Below are 19,506 nucleotides of genomic sequence, written 5' to 3'. Positions count from 1 at the left end.
TTTGTTGCTGTTGTTAATTTAACCACACACTACTCTGATCTCCTTGAGGGCAAGGGCTGTCTTTTAATTCTTGTCTTTCCAGTATCCAACACTGTGCCTGGCACACAGCAACTACTCAAAACCATTTAACAGATGAAACATCATTTCTGCTACTTGCATACAGTCAAGTGCTAATGGAATCATAGAAAACAGATCTTTCTTGGCTCATTTGACAGACAGGAAAACTGAGGCCCAGAGGCTTCAGGCTTAGCAAGTTGGCAAAACCAAGACTAGAGCCCAAGGTTCCTGTTTTGGAACAGGTCAATTTTTTCCCGTTAAATTTTGTAAGGTCAGGAAGATGGGCAAGTGCTGCCCTCTTGCTGGTGGTGTTTGGGAGACAGGTCTTCTTTGAAGGAAGTGGGCCAGTGGGAGAATATGGAGCAGAAACCAGACATCTGACCTGCGAGGTTGCAGAGAGAGAAGGGAAAAGGTTCTGTGTGAGATGGGTGACTTTCCACACTCATAGCAAGACTTCAAGAAAGAAGAATGTTAAGAAGGAAGACCAAGAGTCAACTGAAGCAGGGACAGACAGATGTTTCTGGAGGATTTGGGGAGGGAAGAGAAGATTAAGACCAGCAAGATAAACACTCTCATGGAGACAGGGCCTCAGGCACCAGGCTGGTGGTAGACAATTATGGTCTGACTTTCTCAGTGCTCTCATCAACCTCTAAACATGGAGAAACCTCAGAGGGACAAGGAAACAGGTTCACTTTGCTGAGCCCCTTCTGTAGGCAAGACACAGATCCACTACATCACAGGTGTTGTTTAGTTACTACAGCAACTCCAATTTCTACATTAATGACATTTTGCAGGTAAGGAAACTGAGGTCAGAGAGGTTCCTCTGGACACACAGCTACCAAGGTGTTTCTAGCTACAAAACCTAGGTGTATCCATCTATTCCTTCCTTCTTTTTTTTTTTTTTTTTTTTTTAACAGGGTCTTGCTCTATTGCCAGGCTGGAGTGCAGTGGCACAATCATAGCTCATTGCAGCCTCGACCTCCTGGACTCAAGCAATCCTCCTGCTTCAACTTCCCAAGTAGCTGAAACTACAGGTGCCAGCCACCACACCCAGTTAATCTTTTAAACTTTTTCTAGAAACGAAGGTCTCATTATGATGGCCAGGCTGGTCTTGAACCCCTGGACTCAAGAAATCCTCCTGCCTCAGCCTCCCAAAGTGCTGGGATTCCAAGTGTGAGCTGCTACGCCTGGCCCCTGGTCAAAATTGAGTAGTATTCTTTCTACTCAATTTTGCTACATCCTAACCAGGCATTAGTTTTTGTTTTGTTTTTCCTTATAGTAACAGGCTGCACTTTAAGTTTGTGCATCAATTAATGAAGTGGCTGTCCTATAAGTCAGTGTAATCATTATTCTGGGTATGTGGGTTATCTTCATAAGCCCATAGACACTTCAGAAGTACCAAAGACATCTAAACAACACAGTGTTATGATTTATTCTTTTTGGTTTATTACAGCACAGCACAGTTCCTGCGTGCAGCATTTTGTTAGCCTACTTCAAGTTAACAGTAATAGTAGTCATAAAGAACTTTTATTAAGCACTCACTATGTGCCAGGCACTGTGCTAACTACCATGCTGCATGGATGATCCTGGTAGCCCTAGGAGACAGATGTTATGAAAAGTGAGTGTGGTGAGGTCAAGACCATTGGGTTTTGGAATCTAACAGATTGGGTTTCACTCTCTAATCAATGCATCATGTTCACAGCTTCATGACTGTGAGCAAGCCACTTAACATCTCTGAGCCTCAGTTTCCTCATGTGTAAAATGAATGAGCAGGTAACAGTACTTGTGTTGAGTGCACGGCCTGGTGCCTGGCACAGCATAAGCTTTCCATAAATTATAGCGATTGTTATTACTGTGATGATCACTGCCATTTGGCTGACAAAGAAACAGTCTGAAAAGTTTAAATGATTTGCTAAAAGGTCACACAGCTAATAAAGGGCAGGGCTTGAGACTCTGCAGGAGTGCAGAGCTCTTCCTTGGGGTACCAAGAGGCATCCATCCATTAAGCCAATGTTTCTAAGCACTTTAAAAAGGAGTTTTCAAATTCAGAGGAGACCTCTTCCAGAATTAATGAGTCTGACTGTATTAAGAGTCAGACGTGGGTTCTACCTGACCATAACTACTGGTAAAGCATGTGGGCAGAAAAGGCAAAGGAGAGAAACTTCTGGCTTGCCAGGGCAACATAAACAAGGTGACCTTTACAGAACAACCCAGAAGAGAGAGAGAGATGGTGCATGGTGGTGCGTGGGGCAATGGCAGCAAAGAAAGAACTAAAGAGAGGCGAGGAGGAGAGAATGAGACAGCAAAGGGAGCAGCGAGGTGGGCAGATATGAAAAGACTGCATTGAGGTGGGGGTAGGGGGGGGCAGGATGTGGAGGCCAGGATGAGAGCTCTGAATGGCTAGGGAAATGGGAAGGCAGGAGCCTGGGGGCCTGGTTCTGAATGCCCTGGGAAAGATGAGGAGGCGTGAAAGAGGGAATGGAGAAGAGATGAGAAACACACAACAGATACCCCAGGAAAGCAAATAGGCAGAGGACTATAATTGGAAGGGGGCTCGCTCCACCTCTTCATTTTGCAAATGAGGAAACCGAGTCCCCACGTGGGAAGAAACGGACCTACTGTCACACACCAGTCAGTGGAATAGCTTTAGAGCCAGGTCCCTGGATTCCCAGTACAGAGTTCTTTGCATCAGTGGCTCCTATACCTGGCTGCATGGGGACTCCCTAAGGACCAAGGTAGAAATGAAGATTCCCAGGCAATGCAGATCCCAGGTCCCAGTCCAGTCTTTCTAAATCAGACTTCATGGAGAGGGTTCTCTAGTGCCTGTATTTTAAACAGGCTTCCCCAGGTGATACACCCAGCTTAGCAAGTGGCCTACACTCTACCACTCTGAGATTTGGGAGGAATAAAGGAAGAATGATTGAAAACCTGAGGGGATAGGAATGGCAATCACTTGTATGAAAGTCTGAAGAAGGCTGGGAGGTAGGCTCTACCCATGGCCAACCTACACTTCTAGACCAGTGCTGTCCAGTAGAAATAGAATGTGGATTACACATGGAATTTAAAATTTTCCTAGATAGGCCCAGGTGCAGTGGCTCACACCGGTAATCCCAGCACTTTGGGAGGCTGAGTCAGGCAGATCATTTGAGGTCAGGAGTTCGAGACCAGCCTGGCAAACATGGTGAAACCCCGTCTCTACTAAAAATACAAAAATTAGTTGGGTGTGGTAGCATACGCCTGTATTCCCAGCTACTTGGGAGGCTAAGGCACAAGAATCACTTGAATCTGGGAGGTGGAGGCTGGAGTGAGCCAAGATTGTGCCACCACACTCCAGCCTGGGTGACAGAGTGAGACTCCATCTCAAAAAAAAAATAATTCTTTTTCCTAGATAATAGATTTTCTAGATAACATTTCTGAAATTTTCTATATATTTCTGTCTTTCTAAATATTTCTAGATAAATGGAAAATTTTAATTTCACAATCAAAGTTCTCAATTTTAGTTTACATCCAAAATGATTTAAAAAGAAACAGGTAAAATTAATTTAATTTTATTTTTATTTTTGAGATGGAGTCTCGCTCTGTTGCCCAGGCTGGAGAGCAATGGTGCCATCTTGGCTCACTGCAACCTCCGCCTCCCGGGTTCAAGCAATTCTCCTGCCTCAGCCTCCCTAGTAGCTGGGACTACAGGGACCCACGAATCCCCACTCCTTATTTTGTATTTTAGTAGAGACAGGGTTTCACCATGTTGGTCAGGCTGATCTCAAACTCCTGACCTCAGGTGATCTACCTGCCTCGGCCTCCTAAAGTGCTGGGATTACAGGTGTGAGCCACCATGCCCGGTCAGGTGAAATTAATTTTAATAGTACATTTTACCTAACCTGATGTATCCCTTATCATTTAAATATGTAACCAATGTAAAAATTATTGAGATCATTTACACTCTTTTTTTCATATTAAATCTTCAAAATCCTGGCCGGGCGCGGTGGCTCAAGCCTGTAATCCCAGCACTTTGGGAGGCCGAGACGGGCGGATCACGAGGTCAGGAAATCGAGACCATCCTGGCTAACACGGTGAAACCCCGTCTCTACTAAAAAATACAAAAAACTAGCCGGGCGAGGTGGCGGGCGCCTGTAGTCCCAGCTACTCGGGAGGCTGAGGCAGGAGAATGGCATAAACCCGGAAGGCGGAGCTTGCAGTGAGCTGAGATCCCGCCACTGCACTCCAGCCTGGGCGACAGAGCGAGACTCCGTCTCAAAAAAAAAAAAAAAAAAAAAAAAAAAAAAAAAAAAAAAAAAAAAAATCTTCAAAATCCTGCACGTATTTCACCCTTAAAGCACATTTTTTTTTTAGACTAGCCAATTTCAAGTCCTCAGTAGCCACGTGCAGCTAGCGACTACCATCCCAGACAGCACAGAAAGAACACTTCCATCACTGCAGAAAGTTCTGTTGAACAGCCCTAGTTCAGACCAGAGGTTAGCAGCCTTTCAAAGCAGCAGGAAAATGTTTCAGTGCTTTTTCTTCTGACATTAAGGGGTCTGGTAATCAAAGGAAAAGAAACATTCTTGTATCTTTCTAGAAAAGACTGGTTTCATTCATTCAAGGAAAAGGGCAAAAAGGAGACCAGTGATTATATTTGTGGGGTCTTTGAGATGGATTTTTTTCATTGTGGTAGAACCCGTGAAATGTGTGAGGTGCACAACTCTAAGTGAGAGTAGAATTTTATAAATGTGTTTATATCTATACACCCATGTAACCTACCCAGTTGAAAATAGTGACATTTCCAGCACCCTAGAAGATTCCCTTGTGGCCCTTCCCTCTTCCTTGTGAATACTGCATCCCAGAAGTAACAGAAAAACCAGAAGGATTTTTTTCTCAGAGAATCAGAAATATTCTGATTTTCAACATGGTAGATTAGTTTTGCTTGCTTTTGGACCCCCTATGAATGGAATCATACAGTTTATACTTTCTGTGCCTGGCTTATTTTATCCGACTCAATGTCTACGGGATTTTGTTTTATAGATCTGATAAGATCTGGTAAATTTCCAGAGGGCCCAGAAGAACCCCTCCCCTAATTTAGGCTGCTAAAAGCCCTATCTGCCCCAACATCATCTTATTTATCTTATTCACCAAAGCACTGATGGCCTACAATTAAACAGGAGAATATAGGTTCCCTAAGATTTTGGCCCGTGCAGGTCTCAGAAGTCAAGATGCAATCATGCCAGGTGTGGTGGTTCACACCTGTAATCCCAGCACTTTGGGAGGCTGAGGCAGGTGGATCACTTGAGGACAGGAGTTTGATACCAGCCTGGCCAACAAGGTGAAACTTCATCTGTACTAAAAATGTAAAAATTAGCCAGGTGAGGTGGCGCACACGTGTAGTCCCAGTTACTCGGGAGGCTGAGGCAGGAGAATCACTCAAACCCAGGAGCCGGAGGTTGCAGTAAGTCAAGATTGCACCACTGTACTCCAGCCTGGGCAACAGAGACTCCATCTCAAAAAGAAAAAAAAAAAAAATTGCAATCAAGCAAGACAGAAGAGATCAAGGGCTCTGGTCATCATGTCCCCTTAACAACATTCAGTGACTTATAATAGAGAGAGAGACTCAGGGCCAGGAATGTGGCACTGGGCCTAGTAGGACTTTTTCTGACTTCTGGTTTATAGGCAATGCCCAAGGAGATAATGAGGGCCTCCATTTGTCCCACCTCAATATCCACTGTCATTCCTCTCTCCATTTCCCTCCCTTTAAAAACATTTTTAACCACTTCTGGATTGATTTTTCTGGATCTGGAGCCTGAAACCCCAAAGAAGCCAAGGAACCAGTCTTCCTTCCTCTCCCCACGGACTTGTCTCTTGGGGAGGTGCCCACATCAGCAAATCAGGAAGGCTGGTGGGGGGGGCGGGTCAAAGTTGCACTAGGGGTCAAGCCATTGGGTTCTCAGATGGAAATGGCCCTCAGAGGATCTTGCTACTGATCCCTCCCCTCTCTCATGGTTGCTGGGCCTCAGGAGCCTTACCTGTGGCTTCTTGTCCCTCTCCTCCGGGGATGGGTCTGTTTCTCTGTATACGACAGCTTTGGTTACCAGCATATCAGGATGCTGCAGTTTGGCCTCCTTGATGGCCAAAGCCAGAGCCTGGTGGTAAAGAACAGCAAAGGAAGGAACCATGAAATATCTAAGATGAGAGAGACTGTGAAAAACAGCAAGCCCTCTAGTGCACAGCTGGAGAAACTGAGGCCCAGGGAGGGGCAAAGTCAAACAATTAAAGGGAGAGACTAGAGCTCGGCTCTTCTGGCTCCTTCTGGCTCCCATCTAGTGCCCCTTCCTTGGGGGTTTCTTATCTGAACAGGGTCAGCAAGAAGTGGACACCTTCTCTGCCCATGAGCGTAGCCATCCATGGGTAACTCGACATAGGAGGGATTGAGGACTGGGCAGTGGCACTGGGAAGAACTGTCCCTACCCCCATACCTGGTCTTGATCGACATCTTCATCCCCAGTAATGATGATTCGCTTCTCGATCCTTGTCTCAGAAAACCCTCCTTTCACAGTCTGCAGAGGGAGAGGGAGGTGAGGTCACTCTTGGGTCCTGTTGGGGCAGCAGACTCAAGAGGGGACCTACCCAAATCATCTCTCAAGGGCAGGGCTGAGAACCAGCAGTTACCGTCTCTCCTGACTTCCTCAGATTTTTTCTTTTCTGGTTTTGGACTTTGAACTGCAGATCTTGTCTGGTTGCCACCACTCCCCAAAACTACCAAACCACCCCATCTAGGTCTTCCAAGCCTAGCTCCAATGCTGCCTCTCAGACCCTGGTTGGCAATGCTTCTGCCTTCCTGCCTTGATACTCCCTGAGCACTGAGTCTGTCTCTCTCACAGTTCTGGACCTCTCTACCTGGTGCCGACCATATGTGTGTCTGTGGCCATGTTCACCTCACCAGGCTGCCAGTTCTTGAAGGCAGGGTCTGTATTTTGTTCATCTCTGTATCCCCTCCTCTCCCACTCCTTCACCCAGTCTAACCAGGGCAGTGCTGAATGCAGATTTGTTGAATGAACACATGAATGAAATGTGAATGGTGACAAGGTTCTGCCTTGAACGACTTCCAACAATACTACAAGAGAAAATTAGATTGATGATACTTATGACCTCCGCTGTTTTCTGAAGGCACAGGATTTGGACAAGTTTCGAAGTAATAGCTGAGGCGGGACCGAATTGTTTGGCATGTTAAAGCAGGGTGGTGTCTGTGGGGAATCCCAGCTGGAGTCAGGAGCGGATAGAAAGAAGAGGGGCCTCCCAGTTGGCAGAGACTTTGGGAAGAAGAGTTTCCTGAACTGTCTGCTGTGGGCGTGGGATGTAAAACCTCCCATAAAGCTTTCAGAGAAGTCAACATTGCTCAGTAATGTTTTTATTGAGAGTGGGTTCTCTGTGGGGTATGTGAGAAAGTGCTGAATCCTGCAGAGGCGCAGGCAGAGGCCACGACAGTCTGTGCACGAAGGCCTGGTGCAACTGACCAGAGTTCTCCTCTGATGGCTCATCAACCTGGCTGCTCCAGGCCTCCAGCCCTGGCTAGGCACCCTCCTGCCTTCCTCCTGGCCACATAGGTATGGACGCATCAGCCTGCCTGCCTCCCAACTAGCCCTTGTCCTTATTGCTGGGTCACCCAGGAAGGCTTCCCTCCTTTGTCCCTACCTCTTCCCACCTGGGCTCTGACTCACACCCTGGTCCAGGCCCTCCCCATCAGGCCTGAGTTATTTACTATCCATCTCTCTCCATACTTCTCCCTCTTCTTTCTCCCACCTATCTACACATCCTAGTGGATCTGATATTCTCTCCTTAAACCTATTTTCACTGGGTTACTCTCCAATCTAAAAATCTTCATGGCTTTCCAATCTCCCTGAGGCCCAGATCCTCCAGAGTCAAATGTGTCCTGGTATTTGTTATTTGCTCTATATTCCACCTCCCTGTCCCCAGTACAACCTAATTTCCCAGTTACACCCCCTAGAGGTGCTTCTCATGTCCCATAAACAGGCCTCACTTATGGCTACATCCAGCAGCCCCTGGCACAGAGGCCAACACAAATAAAGTTGACACTCACTAACATCTGCTCAATGAACAAACAGATAAGCAAACACACAATTTCTGCTTCCCTCTTCTGCTTTGCTTAGAACACCTGCATCTGTCTTCTCCTCCCTCAGGTGTCCTGCCTGGCTTTCCAAGACTCTACTCAGTCCCTACTTCTTCTAGGAGATGTTTCCTGACTCTTGCAGGGCCTCTCATATGTCACCCCATCTAGATTCCTCCAGCATTTTCCATCTACAAGGTGCACACGCCATGGTTCACAGTTACTTCAAAGAGGAGAGTATTGTTCCCTCTAGCCTGGCTGTCAACGCCGTGTGGGAAGGGCCCGTGCCTAGAACAACATGTGGCACAGGACAAAGCGCACAGTATTCCAGAAACTGGTAAACACTACAGGTTTTCTCTGCCCACTTTACAGATGGCGAAGCCAAAGCTGAACAACAGTCATGACCTTCTCGCCTGCAGCTCAGCTGGGGGCATGGGGTACCCTGCTGCTACTCACTTTGGTGACATGGGTGGTGGTGGAGGTTGAGAGGGTTTCCGCAGTGGCGCCGTAGGTGCTGGTGAGGACATCTTTCCCGATGATCTGCAGAATATAACCACCCCCCACCCAGGGTGTCAGGTAAGGACACTGGGCTCTGGAGGGGTGGGGGCAGGGTGGGGTAAAGGGCCCCGTGAAGGTGACGTTTCGCAGCCAAGATGCTTTGAGCCATTAAGAATTCAAGAATAGGCCGGGCGCGGTGGCTCAAGCCTGTAATCCCAGCACTTTGGGAGGTCGAGACGGGTGGATCACGAGGTCAGGAGATCGAGACCATCCTGACTAACATAGTGAAACCCCGTCTCTACTAAAAAATACAAAAAAAAAAAAAAAAAAACAACTAGCCGGGTGAGGTGGCGGGCGCCTGTAGTCCCAGCTACTCGGGAGGCTGAGGCAGGAGAATGGCGTGAACCCGGGAGGCAGAGCTTGCAGTGAGCTGAGATCTGGCCACTGCACTCCAGCCTGGGCGACAGAGAGAGACTCTGTCTCAAAAAAAAAAAAAAAAAAGATTTCAAGAATACTGCAATCTTCAGAAACCTAGACCCAACAAATTCTCAAACCCTGGAATCTGAGATTCCTAGACGCTGAGACTCCTGAGGCCCAGAATCCTAACAATACCCTATAATTTAAGAATCCTGGCATCATGGAAGAATGACCAAAGGGATCCAAGGTGGAAACACAGCCCTCCTGATGCCCCAACCTGTCACAGCCAGGTGCACGCTCTCTACGGAGCTAAACAGTGAGAACCACAGACTTGGAGAATGCAAGAGCTGAAAGAGACCCTACAGTGAAGACTCAGGGTCACCGGGCAGGCACCAACAGAGGCAGGTCCAGAATCCAAGCCTCTGGCCTCCTAGTCCATTGCCCTTCCTGGTTAGTAGGGAGGGCAGATGCAAAACAACCATCAGCAGCACCACCAAGGTGAGGGGCCGCTTCACCCTCACACGCCACCAATGCCCCACTTACATGTGTGGGCGGAGGGGAGAGGGCCACTCATGAGATTCTAGCAGGCACCAGGGAGCCCTGTTGGCAACTGAAAAGGGTCCAGTTTCCTGGCTCTGCACCTAGAAGGGTGCCTTCTGGGCTCAACACTGTACTTCCTGCCAGCCATACATGGGTCCATGCCCATATTCTCAGTGTGGAGTCCCCTAGCCTGAGCTGGCCTTGCCCACTTACCGGAGAAAGAGAACGGATTTCCGTGGCCACCGTCTGTGGGCCTGGGATCATGGCAGCTGCCCCCTTCCCGGACTTGAGACTGTTCTCCTGGGGAAACAATAGTGCTCAGACGGCCAGCTCTCAGCCGGGTGGGCCCCCAGGATGGCCGGAGCACGTGGCCACGTAGCTATCACGACCACAAGGTTGAGTAGAAACAGTAGAAGCAAAGGACTGAAGGCATCGTTCAGTTCTGCCTCCTCTCACTCATTCCTTGCTCACTCAGGCACACACTCGTTCACTTGCACACTCATTCAACCAACATTTACAGACTGTCTGGCGTTAGGAACACTGTAGTGATCAAGACATGGCATTGTTCTCCAGAAGCACTAGCAGAGGAGTTGCCAGATTCAGGTTCGTGTCCTGCTCTGCCACCTTCGAGCCATGTGACTTGGGGCAGAGCCACTTCCTCTCTATGGGCCTTGCAGATTCATCTGTAAAAAGGGACCCTTGCCCCAATCCCACAGAGAACCTATGAAGCCAATGGAGTAGAAAAGGTTTTGCAAACCAGAATACATAGGATAAATATAGGGGCATAGCTGGCTATTTAGAATATAATAATAATAATGAATTTCTGAGTGCTTGCTATGTGCTAGGCATCGTTTTAAGGATGTTACATGCCTTATCTCATTTAATTCTCATAACACCAGTAGGGCATTATTTTTAATATTCCTGATTTGCAGATGAGAAACTGGAGGGTGAGAGAAACTGAAGTGTTCAGTCCCCCAGCAAGCTAGTGGTAGAGCTGGAACTTAACTCCATGTTGTCTGACTCTAAGTCTGACACACTCTGCACGCCACTCTGCCCTTGGGAATCTTTCCCTTCAAACAGCTCTCTTGGCCCTACCTTAAAATCTAACTGCTAGATCTTCCTAGAATTGTCCCCGGACTTACTGCCCCTGATCTGGCCAGGGCCAGCTGCCTGCTTCTACTTCCTACTTTCTGCACCATCTCAGGGCTCAGCCTTGTCTGTCCAGAGACCCAGAACTGTGTCCATTCTGCAGGTCCTCAGTGGCCTGACCTCTTGTTCTGGTCCAGGCATGGCACTAGATCTGGACTTCTGCCTACCAACGGGCAGGTGAGAACAGAAACTCACTGACTTTCTCCTGCCGCTCCCACACCTGTATCCAGCTGAGGCTGCCAGCAGCCTGGTTCTTTGGTACTGTACCACAAGGCACATTCCCAGATGCACCTGCAGTTCCAGAATGTGGCCCAGCAGCAGGCTTTCCAAGGGCAGCTTCTGGGCTCAATGCTTCCTTTCCCCTTAACAGACACTAACCCCTCTGAATCCTAGCATCATTCTGGGAAGTTCTTCCTTAAAGCCTCTTATTCTCTCATTGTTCTGTCTTTCCCAGGGCAAAGCCTCACCTCCACCTTCACACTGAAAACAGAGGCCACCACTAGGGACATTAGTCATTCAAAACAAGGCACCCTCTGCTCCTCCTTTCCTCTCCTGTATCCTTGGCCAGTCCCATCACCTGCCTCTAGGAGGAGCAGTTCCTCTCCCTGACCAAGGCAAACTCAGCCCTCTCTCCCTCCACATTCAGGCTCTCCTCACTTGCCACCCACTCTCTGGGCCACCTCGGCCACTCAACAGCTTCTGCTGCCTCATGGAAGTCAAAGTCCCCTATCCCTTCACCTGTAGCCCAGATCTTTCTTGGACCCTAGGCCTTTAAAACCGGTTGTGTCCTAGACATTTTCCCCTGGAAATGTTCCACAGGCACCTCAGATTCATCCGATCTCGAATGGAATTCACTGCTTCTTCCACTTCCAACACATGCTTGTCATTAAAGAGCACTTTCCCCCAGTGCTCTGTTTATATCAGCAGAGGAATCAGCTGGAGGGCTTGGAAAAACACACACTGCTGGGCCCCACCTTAGAGTTTCCGAGTCAATAGGTCTAAGGAGGAGCCCAAAGGACCTGCCTTGCTAACAGGTTCCTGGAACCACATTTTGAGAACCACTGGTTAGTGAACAGTGTCACGAGCTCATCTTTCCTCTTGTCCCCTGAACATCCTACCAACGACCAAATCCTGGGCTTTCCTCCCTCCAGGCATCCTTTAACTCTGACCCCTTCTCTGCATCTACCTCCTTGCACTCCAGCCCCAACCCAGTCTGGGCACCAACATCTAAGCTGGTTCCCTGCCTTCTCTCTCTGTCTCTCCCAGTGGCATGTGGGCCCCAGACCTCAGGGATGTTCCCTTCTTCAGCTGGATTCACAGTGGCTGGTACAGAACTGTACACATCATGGGTGTTCAGTCAACACTTGTGGAAGGAAGGAGAGAGAGAGAAGGAGGGAAGAATTTTTTGCTCAAGTCCCTCATCCACAGAGGTTGCTAGAATAATCTTTCTAAAACACAGAAACACGTATCTGATGACATCATGTCCCTAAAAATTTAAGTGATTCCCCATTGTCTGCACGATAGTTTGAATTTGGTATATGACATCTGAGGCCCATCAAGCTCTGGTCTAGACTTCCTTTCTAGCTCTTCACCCCCGACTCCTCCTCCATGTGCTTGACATCTGGCTTTCTTGACCACTGCCCCTTCCCCAAATGCTATGCTTCTTCCCTTCTGCCCTTTGCACTTGCTTTTCCCACTGTCTAGAATGCCTTTCCCCAGGACTGTACCTTAATTTATCCTTCAAGCATAGCTCACTCAAATGTCCCTGCCTAGAGAAAGCCTTTCCTGGCTCCTCCTGGCAGAGCTGTCACCCCATAGCTGCCTTCCTGGTGGCACCTAGGAGAGTGTTATTACCCTATCCCATGAAGGTAGGAAAGAAGTAACTGCAGCTCACATCTTCAGACCACTTACTATGTGCCAGGCACTGTTCTCGGGGCTTTGCACAGATTGCTTTGGTTCCCCCTTATATCAGCCCTTTGAGGTCATGCTATTACTGCCCTCTACCCTCACCCATTTTACAGAAGTGAAAACTGAGGCTTGGAGAGGTTCAGGTGACTTGCCCAAGGTCATCCAGCCAGGAAGTGGGACAGCTGGGCCTTGTTCTCCACTGTATGCCCAGAACCTAAATACATGGGCACAGCACATTAAAGGTGCTCATGACGGTCATTTGAATGAATGAATCCCAGCAGGCAGTATAGTTTCTTCAACTGTATCCCCCATATCAGGCAGATAGTAGAGACTAATAAATGTTTTTGGAACAAATGAATGAATGGATGGATGGATGGATGAGTAAATGAATGGTATAAGTGCCTGCTCACCATACGCATGGATTTAAATTTAGCCCTACAAGCATCCCAATGACACGTGGTGAAGGACTGAGGGGAGAGGAGGAACTGAGTGACCAGGGAAAGGTGTGCAAGCTGGTAACTAGTTTGGACTTATTGATCTTAAAATTTCTGTGTATTCAAAACCTACCTGCTGGCTAGTCTAGATTAATGGAATTCCCTTCCTATGTATATGTCAGGGGGTTGGCAAGAAAAAGCATTTGAAAACAACTTCTCAGTGGCTCAAGATAGATCTGGCTCCAGCACTGCTACCTTTCCTAGCCCGAGTAGCGGCCGCAACCACAGCCCCAGCCCCGTGTGGCGGAGGTTCACAATGGTCAGGATTAAGGGAGCAGAGCAGAGTGGCTGGGGTTGAAAGTGGGGCTCCTGGTGTTAGAATGCCTGTGGATAACCTGGCACTACCACTTATTAATTGTGTGACCTTGGGTAAGTCGCTTTACCTCTCTGAACTTCAGTTTCCTCATCTGTAAAGGTTGTGGAGGGAAGAGCATCCACTGAGATGATCCACTCAGGAGTCTCGGCACATTGCCTGGAACCACAACCTGTGTGCCGAATGCTATCTGTTCTGTTTAATCATGAAAGGATCTAGTATTGCCGGGGTCTCTTAAGAACTGTAGAATGGGGATTACTGCCATTTTACAGATGAGGACACCTGAGGCCAAGGGTCTTCCTTCATGGGTCAGACAGCAAATAAGTAGCAGAACCATGAGGTCCCTCAATGGGGGGGGGGGTTCCAAAAATCCTGTTCCAACTTAGGGTCACCGCACGCCATCTACTGACCAAGGCAAGGAAGTGGTCTAAGACACGAGACAATGTGCAGCCACCAGGATGGGTCCACAGGAAGGACTCCAGCCTCACCTTCAGAGTGGAGGTGAGATGAGCCAATGAAATCTCAATGCAAGATGAGATTCGTGGGTGCCAATAACCAAAGAGGACCATCTCTCTCTCTCCCTGCCGCAGCTGAGATGGTCTAGATAACTGACACTCAGGGATTCCACCACCCACATTACTCACTTTGGAAAACTGAGGCCTGTCTCTATGTCCTGTGGCAACTAAAGCCCCAGACAATAAACAGCTGACTTATGTCCCATGCCTGATGCAGCAAGGGTAGCTCACAACTTCCTGAATCAGCCAGGTGATGTTAGCTTGTTCGCTGGCTGTTTGGCGGGGCAGGGGGCTGGTCAGAGAGGGAAGCCTCCTGGGTTCAACTTACCATGGTGGTCGATATGGTCTCCGTGGTGATGGAGGGAGTGGTTGCTATGAACTCCCTCCCCACTGAGGCACTCCCATCAACCTGCTGACCAGAGGAGGAGTCATTAGAGCTGGGGAGAGCCGGGTACACCTGCAGCATCTGTCACCTGGGCTCATGGCCTCCCAGTTACAAAGTGACAGGCTGTGTGAGTGAACATCACTGGCAGGGGGCTGCACACAGACCAAATCACAGAGGTGCAACAGGCCCTCATTACATTTCAACCAGTGTATCTGATAAAGAAAAAATAATTTCAGACTATCTGGCAAATTCTATCCAAATTGCAATGAGTGTGATCTTCGACCTAGCCATCTCTAGGAACTGACTCTTTGGATATAACCTTTGAAAAGCTCGCCGAGAAGTACCAGCAAGGAAATTCACGGCAGCGCTGATCATGAATTGCACAAAACAAAAACAACCACAAGGCACGCCATTGGGAGACAGTGAAGTAAATCAAGATTTGCCTCCTAAGTGAGATGAACAAGAGTAAGGTGGGTCTATGTAGGCCGACAAGGAGTGATCTCCAAAATAATTACTAAGAAGAAAAGTAAGGTGTAAGAAAATGATCGCTTCTGCATAAACATTGTTAAGTATATAGAGATGTAGGTATCTGTGTTGGAATAGGCTTATATTTTTTTCTGGGTGGTAATATAAGAAAAATCCCATTTTGTTCTGCTTGAATTGTATAACTATAAACTTTTTTTTGTTGTTTTGTTTTTATGTCGATAAGGGTTACTGGGCTGTGGGATCTAGGGCCAATTTTAGTTTCTTTATACTTTTCTGTGGGAAAACACAACAGAAACACGTGTTACTAAAACAAAACAGGTCAGGGGGGAAAGCAGCTTGCCCAAGGTCACACAGCTCATCAGAACTCAAGAGTCCTGACCTGTAGTAGGCGGCCTCATAAACTCCTACCATCATTATAAAAGTGGGAGAAAAAATTCTGGAAACAAAAGAATTGCCCATGTTGTATTGGTTTATGTCTTATTTCAGTTTTCTCTTTGTCTCTCTTTTTTTCCCTGTCACCCAAGCTGGAATGCAGTGGTGCAATCCTAGCTCATAGTTCACTGCAACCTCGACCTCCTGGGCTCAGGCGATCTTCCTACATCAGCCTCCCGAGTAGCTGGGACTACAGGAATGTGCTACCACGCCCAGCTAATTTTCGTATTTTTTGTAGAGATGGGGTCTCACTATATTGCCCCGGCTGGTCTTGTACTCCTGGGCTCAAGCGATCTGCCTGCCTCGGCCTCACAAAGTGCTGAGATTACAGGTGTGAGCCACTGTGCCTGGTCTTATTTCAGTTCTTGAGAAAAAGGTTAGCCTCAGAGCCAAAAAGCTCCTAGCATTGTAGCTCTTCTGGCCAGGAAAAACCAAGAGGGCATCTATCAGACCCTCAATCTTAATTTCCTAAGTCTAAAAAGCACGGAAGGAGTGCAGGGAATGGATTGGAAGTGGTGGACCTGTGCCTATGCCTGATAGCTTTCTCCAGGTGGTCAGGGTGCTGCTTCTTGTCAAGACACATGATCTTTGGTTTTCTTCTTTCACTTTGTTCATTTTACTGATCTGATGTGGAACTCTAATGCATAAAAAATGACCTAAGCTGAGCTGTTCTGACTGAAGCTGAATTGGGATCTCTCCCTCTTCTCTCCCCAAGCAGCTCCTGGGATACCTCAAGAAACCTCTCCAACTCCTTGAAGCAATGTGAACATCAAGGTCCCAATCCACTAGCCAGTACAGTCCTCCCAATATGCCCAGGAGGAAGGGGTAGACAGGGTCATTCCTATTTTATGGATGGCTAAATGGAGGCTTTAAGAGGTATGGTCTACCCAGGACAAGAACCTGCTTTACCCGTCACCCCTTCCCAGAGCTCAGGGAGGACACTGAGGCACAGAAGAGCATCAGGATTAAAATGTGGGTTCCAGGGAAGCTGAGATTAAAAGGGTTGGCCAAGGGGTTTGGCCACAGCAGTGGGGACCCTACCACCAAATGCCCAATACCTGTGCTTAGGGTACATTGGAAGGCACAGGTTACCTGGGTGTTATCCATAGCGGAGACTCTGGTCTGCAGTACGGCCTCCGGCTCAATCTTCTTTCTAATGGCCAGACTGCTGACAGTCATGGTTTCCGTCTTCACGGGCTGTAGGAAAAGGAGGGAGAATGCTCTGTAACTGAAACCCTAGCATGACCCTTGCTCACAGGCAATTGCAGTGTGGGGTCTGCAGGCTATCTCCTATCCCCACAGCTGGCCACATTTCTGGAAAGGTACTCAGGTCCGGGTAAAAGAGACGTGATGTGATATCATAGACAAATAGCCTGCGAGGAGAGCCAGGACCATCACCAAGACCAGGTAGGCCTGCCCTGCGCCCCTGTGCCACACACCCTCATGGTGGCTATAAGTTGTTTTTTAGGCTACTATTAGAACATCTACCATTTTATTAACATACTATATTCCAGGCCCCAGGCTAAATGTTTTGCTTGTATACATAATGTCAACGAATCCTGAATGACTTCACTGGTAAGCTCACCACAGCTGCGTCAGCCGAACTCTTTTTGTTTCTTTTTTATTCTCTTTTTTTTTTTTTTTTTTTGAGACAGAGTCTCCCTTTGTCGCCCAGGCTGGAGTGCGATGGTGCGATCTCGGCTCAGTGTAACCTCTGCCTCCCAGGTTCAAGTGATTCTCCTGCCTCAGCTTCCCAGGTAGCTGGCACTACAGGCCCACGCCACCACACCCAGCTAACTTTTGTATTTTTAGTAGAGACAGGGTTTCACCATGTTGGCCAGGCTATTCTTGAACCCCTGACCTCAAGTGATCCACCTGCCTCAGCCTCCCAGACTGCTGGGATTACAGGTGTGATCCACTGCACCCAGCCTGAACTCTTCTTTAGAGCAAGAACCACATATGCTTGGAGGCCTGCAACACCCAGGCAGGAGATGTCAATGAGTGAAGAGGGTTTGTTGAGGACTGGGGTGAAGTAGAGAGTATGTGGGGTCCATTTGGGTATGGCCAGCTGTGACTATGACCTTTGAGCGTCTGAATTACAGGTGTGATCCACTGTTGAGATGGAGTCTTGCTCTGTTGCTCAGGCTGGAGTGCAATGGCGCAATCTCAGCTCACTGCAACCTCTGCCTCCCAAGTTCAAGTGATTCTCCTGCCCCCGAGTAGTTGGGATTACAGGTGGGTGCCACCACACCCAGCTAATTTTTGTATTTTTAGTAGAGACAAGGTTTCGCCATGTTAGTCAGGGTGGTCTCGAACTCCTGACCTCAGGTGATCTACCTGCCTTGGCCTCCCAAAGTGCTGGGATTACAGGTGTGAACCACCGTGCCCAGCCGGTTTTGTTTTCTTTTTCTTGTTTTGTTTTTAAGAGACAAGGTCTCACTCTGTCATCCAGGCTGGAGTGCAGTGGCATGATCAAAGCTCACTGCAGCCTCGAACTCCTGGGCTCAAGTGATCCCCCCTGCCTTCTTGCCTCAGCTCCTGAGTAGCTGGGATTACAGGCACAAGCCACCGTGCCTGGCTGAAGGGGATTCTTATAGATGATTGCAACCCTGTAACCCAGCCATTCATCCAGTTAATCATCTATTAGTGCCTAGTATATGCCAGGCCTTGAGGAGCTGCCACCTGGTAGGAGAGCAGGCTCGTCAGCCACTGACCTGACCGCTTTGGATAGTGCTGGAGCATAGGCATTACAGGGCAAAGGGGTAAGGGGGCAATACTTCTGCCCAGGGTGGTCAGGAAAGCAAGCCCCTGCTGGGAAACTGACATTTGAACTTGGTCCTGGAACATGATAGGTTTGTAAGGCACCGAAAGGGAGAAAAAAAACCTGCTCAGAGAGTATAGCATGAAGTGAGAGCCCGGAGTAGCTAAACTCGTATGTCAATGCTGGGAACGTTGGGGAAAGGAGAATGTAGGAGGGAGCCTGGGTCTAAAAGAGATGAGGGGGCAAAGGAATGATATGGGCAGATGTGCCTTAGAGAAATCCCTTCACAGCTCTGCAGAGGAGACCCCAGACAGGCCCAGAGACAGTCTGTCCCTCCTCAATGACCACACTTCCTCTCTTCCAGGAGCTTCCATTACCACCCTGAGACCCCAGGGCCAGATGGATTTAAACTGCTTCCCCTTCCCTGGGAAGCCCAGACTCCACAGAGACGAGCCTGGGCCTGGATCAAGAAAAGCCATTCAGCTTTCAGACCAGGCTGCAGGAGCCCCCAAGAGTCCAGAGACGCATGCTCTCTGCAGGTGCCATGCAACACAGGTGGGGGTGGGGGGGGTCAAGTAAGACCAGACTACCTGTCATCGCTCGACCTCAGCAAGCAATGGGGTCACAGGGTTAAAATGCCAAGGAGCGCGTGTTAGGGGTAAACCGAGATGGCAAACATGCGAGCACAGAACCATGCTGTTCTGAGGAGGGGCAGTCATGCAACACGAGACAGAGCTTCAGGCTGCAGGCTGGGTGCTCGGTCTTCTCACAGGTAGTCCGGGGCCCTGTGAGCATGCGGTGCCCAGCGGGCCCAGCTCTTGAGGAAGCTCCACTGTACCTCAAACTGGGGCATATCCGGAGTGGAGCAGGCCCCTCGATCCGGGCTGTCCTCAATGCCCCCAGACTCATCATCCTGGCTGGTGGCCCCCTTGTTAAGATCCCGGGAGAACACCAGGCCCTCAGTGTCTGAGTCGCTTTTGTCCCGGTCGAGCTCAGGCAGGCTGCGGGAGAAGTCTTCGAAGGCGCTGCCGTGGTAGTCACCAATGACCGTGAAGTCCACCTCAGCCTCCAGGCTGGACGTAGAGCTGACCGTGATGCTGGAGCACTTGCGCTCAATGGCCAGGTGGTTGTCCTTCAGGAACACCGTGTCCCTCTCCTGCTCTTGGTCCTCATCGCCTGTGTCACTCTCTGGGGCCCGGGGACGTGGTGGTTTGACTTTCTCCTCGGAGCCCTCCCTCAGCCCTGCTCTCTATGGCCAGATAAAATCAAACGAATGGGGATGTGGGGTGGGGAGAGAGAGAGAAAGAGAAATCAAGATGGTGAATGTCAGGAGAAATCTCGGGGCTGTGTTGACATCCCGAATGGAAGAGCAGACCAGGAAACGAAAAACACCCCAGGAAAGGTTCCTTGAAATCATAACAAGCTTAAAAAAACCAAA

At 48.8% G+C, this 19,506-nt stretch overlaps 1 protein-coding gene across 5 annotated transcripts in view; it reads right to left on the bottom strand.

Moving 5' to 3' along the window:
* Window positions 1-19,506, bottom strand: part of EPB41L1 (erythrocyte membrane protein band 4.1 like 1) — a 139,371-nt gene that overhangs the window by 2,016 nt on the left and 117,849 nt on the right. For 2 of the 5 annotated variants that reach the window (XM_026455272.2, XM_026455271.1), the window contains exons 14-19: window positions 18,907-19,317; window positions 16,400-16,504; window positions 9,839-9,925; window positions 8,627-8,710; window positions 6,522-6,602; window positions 6,072-6,188 (exon numbers count right to left, since the gene is read on the bottom strand). In XM_026455272.2, coding sequence (XP_026311057.1) covers window positions 6,072-6,188; window positions 6,522-6,602; window positions 8,627-8,710; window positions 9,839-9,925; window positions 16,400-16,504; window positions 18,907-19,317 — 885 coding nt within the window. Of the gene's footprint in view, window positions 1-6,071; window positions 6,189-6,521; window positions 6,603-8,626; window positions 8,711-9,838; window positions 9,926-14,332; window positions 14,417-16,399; window positions 16,505-18,906; window positions 19,318-19,506 lie in introns of all 5 variants that reach the window. The other 3 variants (XM_026455270.1, XM_026455269.1, XM_026455273.1) reach the window with 3 other exon arrangements.

The sequence above is a fragment of the Piliocolobus tephrosceles genome, chromosome 20 (assembly GCF_002776525.5).
Source record: "Piliocolobus tephrosceles isolate RC106 chromosome 20, ASM277652v3, whole genome shotgun sequence".
In the NCBI taxonomy this organism is placed as follows: domain Eukaryota; kingdom Metazoa; phylum Chordata; class Mammalia; order Primates; family Cercopithecidae; genus Piliocolobus; species Piliocolobus tephrosceles.
This window is presented reverse-complemented; position numbering and strand designations above follow the sequence as displayed.